Genomic DNA, 14,499 nt, shown 5'->3' with positions numbered 1-14,499 from the left:
ATAATTTATTGTAAGAGTCGATAAGGACATAATATTTCAATAATGGTTCGATCGATTTAATATGAAGTCTCCCTGTGTTAGGTTAGTTTAATACCAATTGAATAGTATACCTACTTACTTATAGTATGAATAAGTATAAAGGTTCGGTACTAGTGGAGATTGTTTAAATACTGAGAGCTTATTTAGGTATACAGATGCAGTTGGAATCTAAAATGTCGAGAAAGACAAAAACAAGGTGTTCAAAAGAAAAAAAATTCTTATCTATAATACGAGTACCTATATTTATGTATTATCTGTGTCTTTAACAATACTTTGTGGTAACCATAGTTACCAAACCTAATTTTATAATATTTTGCTTAGTAACGATCAAACAAGATTATAGATAGCGTGTATCAGGTGTACAACAATTCTTCAAATAAGAAATCAAAACAATACGATTAAATATGGTGAGAATAACAGTTGAAATGGTTCGAAAAAAAGCTGAACACCATGATTGCCTTTTAGCCCCCTTAGAGGAAATTGCTTTACATCAAGAAAACATCGAGAGAATTGAATTCATTCAAGACTGGTGCCCAAAACTCAAAATACTTTTAATGCAAAGTAATCTCATCGCAAAAATTGAGAATCTTAACAAATTGAAGCACCTTACATACCTGAATTTGGCTCTTAATAACATAGAAGTGATTGAAAATCTACAACGTTGTGAATCTTTGCAAAAGTTAGACTTAACTTTGAATTTTATCGGTGAAATTATCAGTGTTGAATCCCTTTCAGGAAACTATAATTTAGAAAACTTATATTTAACAGGGAACCCCTGCACTGACTATGAAAACTACAGAGTCTTCGTTATCGGTACTCTACCCCAGCTCCGTTATTTGGACGGAAACGAAATCGAAAGATCTGATAGAATTACTGCATTACAAAACCTTCCAGTTATACGATCAGATATCCTATTTGAACAGGAGAATTATAAGCATCAAAGGAAGGCCCAAAAAACAAGACTAGAACGAGATATACAAAGTAAATGGGAAAACGAATACAAAGATATGGATCCAGATGAAAGAAATAAAAAATTCTGGGCTGAGAAATGTGAACATGCACCAGAAGTCCGTTACGAAATTGAACGCATGAGGAAATTGAAGTTGAAATCATACGAACCAGAAAAGAAGACAGAAGAGAAACGTGTGTACAAATTTTTCGCGGCTGACGGACGTCCCTTCAATATTAATCAAGCAAAAATTGATTTCAAATTCAGTGATTCAGAACCAGATAAATATGTGCTGGATTTAGCTATTTACAAGCATCTCGATACAAGTCTCCTCGATATAGATATCCAGCCAAATTACGTAAGAGTAACCATAAGAGATAAAATATTTCAATTATATATTCCCGAAGAAGTAGATATTTCAAAATCAACAGCCCAGAGATCACAAATTACTGGTCACTTGGTTGTTACAATGCCCAAAGTTAATGTAATAGTCTCCAAGCAAAAGTTATCTAAAAGTAAACCCATAGAAGATTCCCAACTTATCCATGAACATAAATTGAAAGACTGTGTGATGAAGACAGAGCAAACTAAGCGTGAATTCTTAGAAATAGGACCAGCAGATAATGTTTTAGACTTTACAAAAATGATTGAGCCTAAGGTAACGCGCAGTTATATGAATTCAAGAATGAATTTAGGCGAGAAAGAACCCTCACCAGACTTTATTGATAACCCCGATGTGCCTGATCTTATATAAAAATGTTAGCGTATCTTTAATAATTTCATAAGTCATGATTAAAACACATGTATTGTCAATATTGCAAATGTTTATTATTGCATTACCTAAATTAAGTTAAAGCTGACATTGAATATCTAAACATAAATTATTTTCATAAGGATTTGACATTAATAGGTATAAAATAAATAATATTAACATTAAAATTTAAATTAATGAACACTAGTACTACCTATTTAAAACAAAAATTAAATTATGACGTGTCAACAGTTATATTGTACTAGACACAAAATCATCTAGGTAACGTACGTAAATATCTTTACTGACTACAGCACTTTTCAATATTATCAATAAAAAAATAAAACATAATATATCAAATATTTAATAACAATAATATATGTGAAAATATACAATTTTTGTAATACTTATTAGATCATTAAGTATTCGAGCGTTAGTTTAATACGAGTATTAGGGCGCCTGTTGTAATATTACGAATATACCATAACAATAAGAGCCTTTACAAAAGTCGCAGGCGCTATAAAAGTAAACTTTACTGTAACGCAGACAATAATAATATAAAATTGTTACATTTTATACCGGTAAAATCAGTATAAAATATATTGAGTTGTTTTTAAAGTGAAACTTTTATTACATCGTCTCAAACTTTTTGGTCTGTGTAGCGCATGTCGCGTGTATCGCGGCTGCCGAGTAGGTATACCTACTCGGCAGCCGACCGTCACGCGACATGCGCTACACAAAGCAGTGTTCGGAACCGTTCGAACAGTTTCACTTTTACCGTGGTTTCATAAAACCACACAACATTTTTTTTTAAATAATAATTTTAATCTTTCGTTACTTAACATACCTACATAATATTTTATAAGTTAGACCAGAATAACATCACTAAAACTATTAGCCTACTACATGAAAATAAAATATTATATATATTTCTAAGGTACTTTTACATCTTCACTTTGCTATTTATTTTGGTACAATGTCTATGTCGTGGCCATATCGTAAATTTGCTCATTTCATGATATGATTGGCCATTTCACGAAATGGTCGCATTTCGTGAAATGGCCAATTTAGTTTGGCCACATCATGATGTGGCTTGAGCAGATCAATGATAAGAAATCGTTTCACGATATGGCCAACTAAACGCGCGGTTTTTTCATGAAATGATCAAAATTATTTGATCATATCGTAAAATAGTTACATTAATCATTGGTAGAGGCGCTGCAAGCTCTGTGTTTATGTGATAAGATGGCGGCCGCTGGCGAAAATTTAATTATTCGCAATTAAAAACTTCATTATTCGTTTAATAACAATATGAGGAAAGTCATAGCAAAGAATTTACGACGGTTCGAGTACTATGGAAAATGTGGAAATCTTATATGTATTGAAGAAAAAATGCGTCTTACATAAAATAATTTAAGACGCATTTTTTTCTTTTAGGATATACATATATTTATACATATATCCTACTATAGTATTATAATTATTTGTTTTTTAAAAAGCGATCCGCTTCTGGCACTCGCCGGCCGCTGCCGCGGCACTAACTTAAATGACATTAAACAAGTTTTTAGAATATTCTGAATTTTAATATTTTATGGACTCTTTATATTTTATACGATCTGGCCAAATGTAGATGGCCAAATCGTGAAACGTTGACGATTTAACGATCTGATCAAACTATGTTGGCCATTTCATGAAATGCGACCATTTCGTGAAATCATCGATCATAATATCATGAAATGAGCAAATCTTTGATATGGCCACGACATCTATACTAGTCGAATTTCAGTAATTTTCTGGTAATGCTACATTGAATGACAGAAAACCGTCAACATCACGCATTTCCTTACAAGTAAATTTGGCAGATATTTGATGCCGGCCCGCCCATGGAGGCGTGAGTTTAAATTGTGCTGTTGCGAATTCACCTGGAGGTACGTTCTGAAAATAAAATAATTATGTCAAATTCATAATATAATTCCTACTTAATAAAATCTTCAAAAAACTTCTTGATATATTTTAGATTTCACATATTTACTATGCACTGTTTTATGAGTTTTTCCGAAAGCCTTTTTTAAATAAGCTTTTCTATCTTAAAAACACACCTAAGATCCTATCAATTTAACATAATTATATGTATATGTGACCTCACCTCACTGAGCTTAATTTTAAGCTGTTCCTCAAGTCCTGGCCCCTGAATCATGAATTTTCCATTCTTTAAAGGTATAGGCAGAGGATTTTCTACTTTAATATTCACTGTGAATTCCTGTTTCGATACGGGTTTACCGTCGATAGACATTTTAATATCGGGATTCCGAACTCGGAAGTCATCCTGTGCAAAATAATCAAAGTTCCTGTCGACAATTGTTGCCAAACATGCTATATTGAACGACGCCTGAAAAAATATTAGTTAATTAGTAACTTTTTTTATATATTTTTCAAATTTGTTCTGTACTACTAACATATATTAAAAAGTTTGTTCGTTGATGAAAGTACTAAACTTTTTAAAATCTCTGAATATTGTGAAAAATATTCCCTAAAATCGTAATTATTAATTTCCTTAATTACCTGATCGACTAATCTTTTGTAATAGTCATCGAACGTAACCAGCATGTTTATTTTTTCCTTTGCCTCAGGTTTGATTACTATATCAAACTCGTCTCTCTTGACTGATTCCCCGGTTTTACCCCTATAGGTGACGGTGTCCACCCGAAGTACGCCCTTTACGTTGTGTTCATTAATAGTTGAACGGTTCTTTATGTGTAAAACCTGAAAAAATTAATATTTTTTACCATTAAAACATTACTGTACGTACTACTTCCATTTATTTGTTTTTACCTACATTTGGATATGAATTAGTATACCGTACCTACAGGTAAATTTATACAATACTAGCTTTCCGCCCGCGGCTTCACCCGCGTTTTCAAAGAAAAACCCGTTCCCGTAGGATTTCCGGGATAAAACCTATCCTATGTCCTTTCTCGGGTATCAAAATATCTCTATACCAAATTTCATGCAAATTGGTTCAGTAGTTAGGGCGTGATTAACAGACAGACAGACAGAGTTACTTTCGCATTTATAATATTAGTATGGATTTTCAATTCTGTTACATATAAATTTAACATTTTAATAATACTTACGACTGAAAAGTCTTGTCCAATTTTGATATCATCTCTGAGTTCAAATTCGAAATAGACGTCGTTAAACACATCATTCAAATAATATCTCGCAAAAATACTTCCAGATTTCCGTAAAGCTTTCTCCATGGTTAAACGCTCCTCCTTCGATCTTTCAGGGTATTTATAAGAGTCTGTTATATCCTAGAATATAATGAAGATACATCAATATTAGCATCAAATAGTTCCCTATTTTAGAATCATTATGGTATTAAAATACAGCTCCTTTTACAAATTACGAGCAAAGTTAGAGATTGAAGTTGTTGCTTGTTACTATTAATAATTATTATTTAAATCGTAAAATAGGACTTTTTTATTTTACCTCTCTTTCCATTTTTCCAATAGCTTTAGTACAGATCTGTTGACCTATATAAGTGGTATCACGATCCATAAACTTCAACGGTTGAATTTCGCCTGAAAATTTCCATAACACCTGAAACGAGTAAAATTATTTGAATATTTTCCACTTGTGTCAATAAGTACTCATCCTACGAAACATTAACCTGATATTTAATTGTCCTGTCCATTATAATATTAATGGTATCATTATGACGGACGAAATAGTATGTGTGTTGTTAAGTTAATAAATAATTAATTAACATTCAACGGGTTTGTCACAACAGAAACAAGGAACAAAACATACCTGATCTGCATTAACTTCTGCAAACACGTATCCAGTGTCATACGGTTTTGGTAGTTCCCCATCGCGTACAGCCCTGAGAGACGCTGGGCCACATTGGTAGATCTTTTCGGATAGCTCCTGTGGCGTAGAGTCTATTGCTTGCCATCCACCATATTCTGGACCTAGGTCCGGCCGTTCCATCCATACCTGAAATTTAAACATTCTTTATACTTAATACCACCTGATAATTCTTTATGATGATTTGAGCATATGTATACAACACGATGATATGAGATGCATGAAAATCTTTGGCACACTATACTGTATAAATGGATCGGAAGAATTTAATTAGTTGGAATGATACAGAAATAAAATAAAAAACAGTCTTTTATTTTTTTGTATTTTTCGATAATTTATAAACGTGTGTAAACAATATGTACTCGTAGGTAACAAAGATGTTAACGGGCTTATGAAAACAAAGAAATCCACGGACGATATCATTAACTTTTTAGTGTCCCATAAAAAAGTGTATAGTTTTATTGTCATTGCGCAAATTTTAAGCTCTATCATCACACCAGAATAACTCACCTCATTCCACACGTGGTAGTTCCATATGGAATCATTGGTATATTCATTCAAAGTGTTTCCATCTTCGTCCTTGATGACATCGATTGTTAAGCTGCCCTCGCTGTCATGAGCCGCGTTGAAGGCGGATACCGGTCTGCAGGGTATACCTAAAGCTCTGCAAACTAAAAGCAATGGATATTTAGCTATCGAGTTTTAGGACAAGGCATGTTTTCATCCATGATCCATCACAATATTAACGATATGCACACTCAATTTGATTAATATTTATATTCGCATTACATAACAACGGTTTTTTTTTTTTTTTTTTTTTTTACAGTACAATAGGGGAGCGCTTGGCCACGATCTCGCCTGATGGTAAGCTGAGATGTGGCCTAAGATGGAGCGCGCTGCCCTAGAATGTACCTGTTCACTCTCCTCTTGAAGACCTCCATATTGTACTCATCGGGTACATCGGTACGGTTGTTTTTGATGTAGGTATGTAAGATTGTATTATTAGAAACTATGACTCAACACACTAAAAAAGCAAAACGTGCATATCCGAGATTATTTGTATGATAGAGTGTAAACTTTACTCCACTTTAGTATGGTTTACAGCAACTACTGTGACTAATATTAAACATTTAAAATGTTTTTGAAGACTATGCCTAATGCCTATGCCTTACGTGTTTCAATGAACATTTTCAACGTACGTATCTAGATATAAACATCTTACATCCGGATTGAGACAAAAAGTTCATTTCATTTGGCTAGTTGGCCGTGGGCGAATTATTTTCAATTCTTACCCCTATCCTATAAAATTAAACTCGGACGCTACTCATACGCTACTCAACTCTAATCAGACGTAACAATACAATAATTCATACTTACTGGTTGTCAGAACTCCCGCGTAAACCCAACATTGCGCGTACTTCACGGACTTTTTCTTTTCATAATATTTTTGGATTATACGTGATGAGCCGACCCAATCTAGGGGGTGTGTACCACCGCTATAGTCACTAAGTTCCTTGGCCCAGTTACCAGCCAATACTCCATTATCGTCTTGTTCATTGATTGCAGCTGACAGAGCTCGCACTGTTATAATGGGATCGCTTCTTGCGCGGCCTTTGAGCTAAAAATGTAACATATAGATCATGGTTTTACTTATAATTCAACATAATAGTTGACTGACTCAATAAAATGTTATACGTATAAAGTTCTAGTTTTTAGTTCGCTCCGGGAATCAAACCATGAAATCTCGGTTTTACGTGAGACGTTACGCACTGCTCCAGGGAGGCAATCTCATAATTAATTTAAATGATTGTGATAATGGTTGAATGATTGCGGCCGCCCGCGATGACATTTGATCCTAGATACACTGCAGTTCGTTAACATTGGATACAATCTAAGAAAGATACATATAATCGTACCTGACTAACGTTTCTGACTAGGTATAAAGCACATTCCAATACGTCCTTTTCGTACTGTGCGTACTTCCAGGGAGAGGGCTTCACGCGATTATAAACACCACGGAACATAAGACCACTCTCTTCTTCTACGTATTCTTCACGATGACTTTTACCTGTGAGAAAAGAAATATTTGAATACTGACCAATAAAAATATTCCATAAAGCTATGATTCGGCTTAAATTCCTGATACTTTACCTGGCATGTATACGGTATCATTTAAGCACCACGGATTAAATAAAACGTAGATCGGCAGTGGGTGCGTATAGCTCAAGGATCTGGTTCCGTTCAACTTGGTGTCAATATCGAGTCGCCAAGCGGCAACAATGCAGTTAGGCGATGGTGTCACGGCCACGATCAAGTGGGAATCCATTTGACCTTCATACACGGCATTCCATGGCCCAAATGATTCAGTTCCCTTTTCCAACAATGGAACAGCCACCGATGTATCATCGGACGGCCCACGCTTCTCGACATCTATAACAAAATGCATTCAATGAATAATCTTTAAATAAACGTTAATACTTGTACCGGCTCCAATACAAACGGAAAGCTCAATTACCTGACACGTAAAATATCAACGATATAGCATCTCTCTGGGCATCGTATGGTCTGTTGAAGAGAATATCGAGTTTAAAGGCTTGACCTCGTCTGACAACAAGACACTTGTCGACATCTCTCGTCATGAGGTTAAATTTACTCGTATGATGATTTTCACCATTTGTTTCAATGCAAAAGTCGATTCCTTGCACTGCGAGGACACCATGTCTCGTACCGTCAATGACATCTGAAAATTATAACAGGATATTAAAATTAATATATACACCTGCATTGTTTGTTGATACTTATGCGGTAAATAATTGCGTATTAAATAATTTATTAGTAAGTGATCTGTTACATAATAATCACTTAAAAATAATGTTGTGCTCACTAATAATCTTACTATTTTAATATTTGGCAGGTATAAATATTTCTCATTCCAACTAGTTTATATTTGATATCAATCAAACAGATCCTATAAACTCATTCATTAGCATCACTTAACAGGATTCGTCATCGATAAAAATTTTCATAGCTTATTTTGGCGGCTAGCCAAGTGATTTAACTGGCAGAATAAAAAAACCTATTTTACAATAGCTATTTTTAAAGTCCTCATAGTCTACATAAAGCATCATAGTCTACATAATTAGGGTTTAAAATCAATAAATTGGCAAATATTATTTACATGGCCTAATTAGTAATTGCGTACCTGGCTGAAACGGAACTATGGTGTATTTGCGTTTGTTTCCAAAATAATACCTCCACAAGTTCTTAATGTACTCCATAGCTAAAGATCTTATCTATTAAAACGCATACTGTTATAAATCACAGTGAATACGAATCACTCAAATATTGCGGCCCCGGCTTTTTTCGTATGTTTGCAGTACGCAGTAGCGAGCTAATTGTTAAAGCAAACGTGCTATTCCTTGAGAATACCGTCATGGACTGTGGAAGCCGGCATAAAACTCTATCTATAATAGGTACTCCTACAGCATTCAACTGGGTAGATGATGTCATAAAGCAAAGAACGAGAAAAGCTAAGATAGGTAATACATTTGCAATGACGGATTCAAAGAGCCTTGGTCATATACAGTATAGACTTCCTTTGAAAAATACCCAAATTCGTAATTCTTCACAGCATCCATTGTGACTAAAGTAAATAAAGGCGTCCTGCACACATTTGGGTCATATTTTTCTTGGAATGATGATATTTTCTACCGATTCATTTTCAACTGTCAAGAAATACTATTAAATGTGTAAATCATTAGACCCTATATTATTTATGACTCGCTACTACAATCATTTGACAATGAGATCACCGAGAAGTGAGTCCCAATAATGTATTCTGTCACGGTTGAACTTTACTCTGAAATGTCCTAGTAGGTGATAATTAATTACACGTTTTGACCTTAACGGGAATGCTGATAGGTAAATTGGTTTAAATTGTTCTATTACAATGTGTCCCAGTAGGTTTCACTTTTATTTTCTCTAGTAGGTAATAGCAACAACGAAACACAACCCCATATTAATGTAAATTATAAATACTTTTATAGATTTCAAAACACGTAAGTATTTCCACCTTTGTGAGAAAACTTACATAAATGAGTATATCAATTAAAACTTTGAAATGGTGAGCCATTTACGAAAAGTTCAATAACAAATAAAACATACAGAAGAATAATTATTCTATAATCATAATATAGAAAATAATGATTAGCGACAGCCATGACATCGATTAATTAATACATTTCCAAGACTCGTGTTGTAATGTTACTATTATGGTAATAATTGCTAGTGTAGGTGCACAGATCTATATGCCATAGGTATCTAAAAGATCTAACCTGAGACTCTACTTAATAGAGCGTAGGTTTCAACATTTTACATAAAATGACGACAATAAAGATTTATTATGATCAGATAATTTGTTCAATAGTCATCATTGCATTGTTTATAATGTGTGTAATAACTTGAGCATTTTCTCATACAATCAATTATCTACTAATACACAAACGCTTGACATAATAATTTATATGTTAATAAAAAGTACGATGTATGAAGTAATAGTCGTTCATCCAAACCAAATAAAAAAACGTTTTATGGTTAATCAAGCATTGAAGCAAATAAACAAAAACACAATATACGTAATGTATAAAATATGATATATCAATTATAATATATTATAAAAAAATATTAAATAACAATTAAAACGTTAAAAGTTCGTTGTCAAATACCATAGTATTGAGATACATACTGTGACTCTACACTCTACAGTCTACAGCCTCGCGACCCACGAATGTTGGTTCAGATAATTTAGTTAATAGAGATTTAAATGTTTCTATTTAGATATAATCTATGACTAAAACTTATCCTTCCTCTTATGCATCTTAGATTTATCAATTGCTAATGAACTTGCCTAGCAGAGATTAATTTAAATCGATAAGCGCCATTATGCTGAAGGTACCTACATATAGGAGGTATTTTTAATGATTTTGCTGTTTAACTTTATGTCATATATTTTTAACTGTATATTACTAGTAGTACTAGTAAAATAAAATATTTATCACATAAACGAAATAAATTTTAGTAAAGTATAGCAGAATTTTAGCTTCATCCTATCCATCATAAAAGTACAAAATGGGGTCAATATGGATCATGCCATCATTACGAAAGTACCGTAGGAAGTATAAACATGATATATATGTTCCTTACAAAGTTATATACAGTTTGTTTGACTAGAGCACAAATGCGATAGGTTTTGCTTTATCCATTCATCGTAGGCCGACGCAAGTTTACCTTGAACGGCATGCGCTGGCCGTCTACGCGTCTTATTTGTCAACTAACTCTAGAATGGACTTAGTTTTTTAAGAAAACTTGTAACATAAATACGAAAATATTAAAAGAGCTATTTTTAGGTATGACTTCAAAAATGCCAAGCTTTGGTATCGCTTATAAACCACTTTATTAACTCATGAAACGGTGGCCCAGATTGGGACTCTATTAATAGAGGAATAAGTAGTACATTGTATTGATTGGAATTCGATCGAATTTTCTTATCAATGAAATAGACCAAAATATTACGTACTAGATTCATATGTGACTGGCAAGAAATGATTAATGTTTAGTCGTAAGTATAGTAATAGTCGTATTGTCAGCAGCTTTAACAGTGCATGGAAAAGGTAACCTCTTAAAATATTGATCCAGGTTACAATCTCAATGAAAGTTTCACTCCGGACACGAGTTTTTGGTCAATTAAACAAATCCAAGATATTGCATACATTAAGTTTTGCTTTAAACAAATATGTATTAAAAATTGTTTTTCACTTTATCCGGTGCTAATGTCAAAGCAAAAACACCGTGACCAATTTTAAATAAAAATAAATTTTACCTTAAACGAATAATTTACACAGCTGATAAATTGCATATGAGATCATAGCCGATAATAAAAAATTCAAGTTCAAAGTATACATATAAATATTACCGTAATAGTTATGGCGAATACCAATATAAATATTGTGTGAATATCAACAAATCCCCGCAGAAAATTCCCTTAGTAACTAACAATTGATATACTTACCTATTTATCATAATATGTTTATTTACTTAGTTTACTTATATTTTACCACATTATTCGCATACAAATATTTTAACTGACCATACTTTCGAAATAGATAACCTATTAATATCATAATTATCTCAATTACCTCTAGATACCTACTTATTGTTTATTCAATAAAGAGCAAAATCTATGAACCAAAACATTATAATTGAATTATTTTAACAAAAAAAAATTACAAAGTAAAATTACTACTTCTACAAAGTTTAGTGAGCCATAAATCTTTAAAATAAACGACAATAGTGATGAGGAATGTTAAAAAGTTCCCATAAAACATCAAATGTTACGAAACGATTTTTGTTCTTCAAAAGATTCAGTTATGTTTCTGACTAATTTGTGTCCGTCCATCATGCATATTATTTATACACTAACAACACAAGAAATAACTTAGGAATCTGTATTAAATATTAATTTGTAATAACTACCTAGCTCTATGCTAGCCTTGCATAACAAACAATTTAAAACTAATAGCTAGGTACCTAGATTATTTCCTTAAAACCTGTCGTATCAAGGCGTTTATGGAAATATCAGTTATAATCTATTAATAAATGAAATTAAATCTATACTTCATGTTCTTAAAAATAAAAAGAGTTTAGAGAGTATGTTCTATGCCAATTATTAAATAGTAACTATGGGTATGTTTAAGAAAACTTGACCTACCATTTGTAGTCTCCAGCCTAGGTGGTCGCGGCAATTCCTTTAGATCGTAAGAATCCACATTTCCTCTGCGACAGCATCTACAACTCCAGCTCCAACACCGACGCATTTTATTTTTCACTGCTTAAGCTTGTATTATTGACACTTAAATATCTTAAATAACTTATCGATAATCTCGATAAATATGCTCCACATTAACGAATTGTGTTCCAAACACCACAGACGTTTAAACAGTGCGCCACAATGTAAACAGACAGCTCTAGATTTAGAAGTTCTTCGTTCCGATAAACAAAAACGCGAACCACTTATGTTCCGATATTAAAAAATCAATTAAATTATTTTCGGTTGAAGCACGTCGGCGCGTGCGTTCCTGACTGTGAACACAGTTCATCTGCGTTTGTTAATAAATGCTGATACCTTTAACCCTATGAACATGTAACCTCTTATCAGTGCTGAATTGGGATGCCCAAGAAACCACATTCATGGCAAATTGAATCACTCAGAAAGTATTACTCAATATTAGTATGCAGAATCAATTTTACTCACTAACCTTGTTTTACGTAAGTTTGTGAAAATGTGACTAATAAAGGATGAATTTTAATATTTATTCATATGGTTTTTTGCAGGGATAAAACCACCTGTAAGTATTTTTGTAACTTAATTGAATAAAGTCAATTTTCACCCCAAAAAAATTGATAACGTAAAATGCCACACATAGAGCCATAGGTATAATATTGTAGAGTCAGATAATCACTACAGTAAAAGTTCCTTATTCGCGCTTCCTTCATTCGCGGTTTCACTATTCGCGGATGGAAAAAATGCGACCTAAATCCTGTATTCGCGGCCTAAAATTCGTTATTCGCGGATCGAATCGGTACATCGGTACATACATATATGTATTTACCTAAATAAATAAACCATTCGTTATCCTTAGTAAACGCTTGAACTACAACTACGAATTTATAATGTCGACTAAAAAAAATGAAAAACGAGTAAAAAGTGACAAGCCATTGCCTAAACCTGAAGATAATACCTAATTAAATGGTAATTAATAAATATGTTTGGTCAAAAACTTAAATTAAACTGGTTTCTTTATGTATTTGCTTTTTTATTTCGTCACCTAAGAACGTATTCCCTATAACCCCATACAAATTACCATTCCTTATTCACGGTTTCTCTATTCGCGGCACATTTACGGAACCTATTACCCGCGAATAAGGAACTTTTACTGTATTTATATTTTTTCTCATTACTTATAGGTACGCTCTTGTATCACTCATCGTAAATTAGGTGACAAAGAAGCAATGTTTGATAAGATGATATAACATACACACGATTATGTTAAATTTACTACGAGTGACGTCATCTTCGTCAATGGCAAATTGTCGCCCACGAAGGTCTCCATTCTTACATATTGACGTATTATATATTTTCCTCGTAATTAGGAATGAAGATTCACAGCCTTTGATTGATTCGTAATTATACCTGTTCCACGAAGTTAGTTTATGCGTTTATTCCCATTTTAGTTTCATTGACCATCCTTACTATACATAATTTACGTAAGTATTCAATCTCTACGTGAATCGATTTTGTTTCATTTCTAGAGTTGATTTTAATGAATGGGTACGCATTTCTAAATGATTTCTTTTTTTAAATTTATCTTTGTGCTTTAGTTTAATATCTTCATAAATCATACTATTAAACGTAAAGTATATTATGTAAGGTCCGTAAATTTTCGGTCGTTCCGGAAACGAGTTACAACGTAACTAACACGACTTTTTTAAAGAATTTTTTGAAAATTAATTTCATATAAAACAAATTACTGAGTCATGAGAACTGACTGCCTTATGAGATATTTTCAACACTCAAGTCATAGGCGAGTAAATTGGTAGCATTCAACTACAGCCAAAGCACGTTTTACAACAAAAGTTTCTAAAGATAGGCGACGTACAAATACCTATAGAAATATTCTTCATCATGGCAAATGACTGATAATAATTATTAATTAATAGTGATCATAATGTCAATTTTAATTAAGTATCGAAATTATACAAAGTAGCAGTTATTACCTAGGTACCTAATATTTTTTTTTATATTGTGACAATATTTGCATACCTACCTTATTTT

The 14,499-nt window shown here is 32.9% G+C and overlaps 2 protein-coding genes across 4 annotated transcripts; one reads left to right on the top strand and one right to left on the bottom strand.

The window, feature by feature from the left end:
• Positions 1 to 443: 443 nt before the first annotated feature.
• Positions 444 to 1,742, top strand: LOC149910296 (protein tilB-like). Its single transcript, XM_090107717.1, has one exon. It carries the CDS (start codon positions 444 to 446, stop codon positions 1,740 to 1,742), a length of 1,299 nt encoding a protein of 432 aa, XP_089963843.1.
• Positions 1,743 to 2,571: 829 nt separating this feature from the next.
• On the bottom strand, positions 2,572 to 12,743 carry Tg (Transglutaminase). 3 transcript variants are annotated; one of them, XM_090112174.1, is made up of 13 exons: positions 12,376 to 12,743; positions 8,125 to 8,349; positions 7,761 to 8,039; positions 7,526 to 7,677; positions 6,987 to 7,227; positions 6,120 to 6,280; positions 5,553 to 5,738; positions 5,232 to 5,342; positions 4,874 to 5,053; positions 4,302 to 4,502; positions 3,886 to 4,128; positions 3,510 to 3,674; positions 2,572 to 2,723 (listed from the first exon to the last, which is right to left on the bottom strand). In XM_090112174.1, exons 1-12 carry the CDS (start codon positions 12,479 to 12,481, stop codon positions 3,522 to 3,524), a joined length of 2,238 nt encoding a protein of 745 aa, XP_089968300.1. In that variant the 5' UTR covers positions 12,482 to 12,743; the 3' UTR covers positions 2,572 to 2,723; positions 3,510 to 3,521. The 3 variants fall into 3 exon arrangements, with proteins under 3 accessions (XP_089968300.1, XP_089968293.1, XP_089968306.1); XM_090112167.1 differs by lacking the exon at positions 2,572 to 2,723 and having other exon boundaries at positions 3,274 to 3,674; XM_090112180.1 differs by lacking the exons at positions 2,572 to 2,723; positions 12,376 to 12,743 and adding an exon at positions 8,812 to 9,034 and having other exon boundaries at positions 3,274 to 3,674.
• Between the last annotated feature and the right edge of the window lie 1,756 nt (positions 12,744 to 14,499).

This window comes from Colias eurytheme, chromosome 2, assembly GCF_061535395.1.
Source record: "Colias eurytheme isolate Ceu_HAF_F1 chromosome 2, ilColEury1 Martin Lab GWU primary, whole genome shotgun sequence".
Lineage (NCBI taxonomy): Eukaryota > Metazoa > Arthropoda > Insecta > Lepidoptera > Pieridae > Colias > Colias eurytheme.
This window is presented reverse-complemented; position numbering and strand designations above follow the sequence as displayed.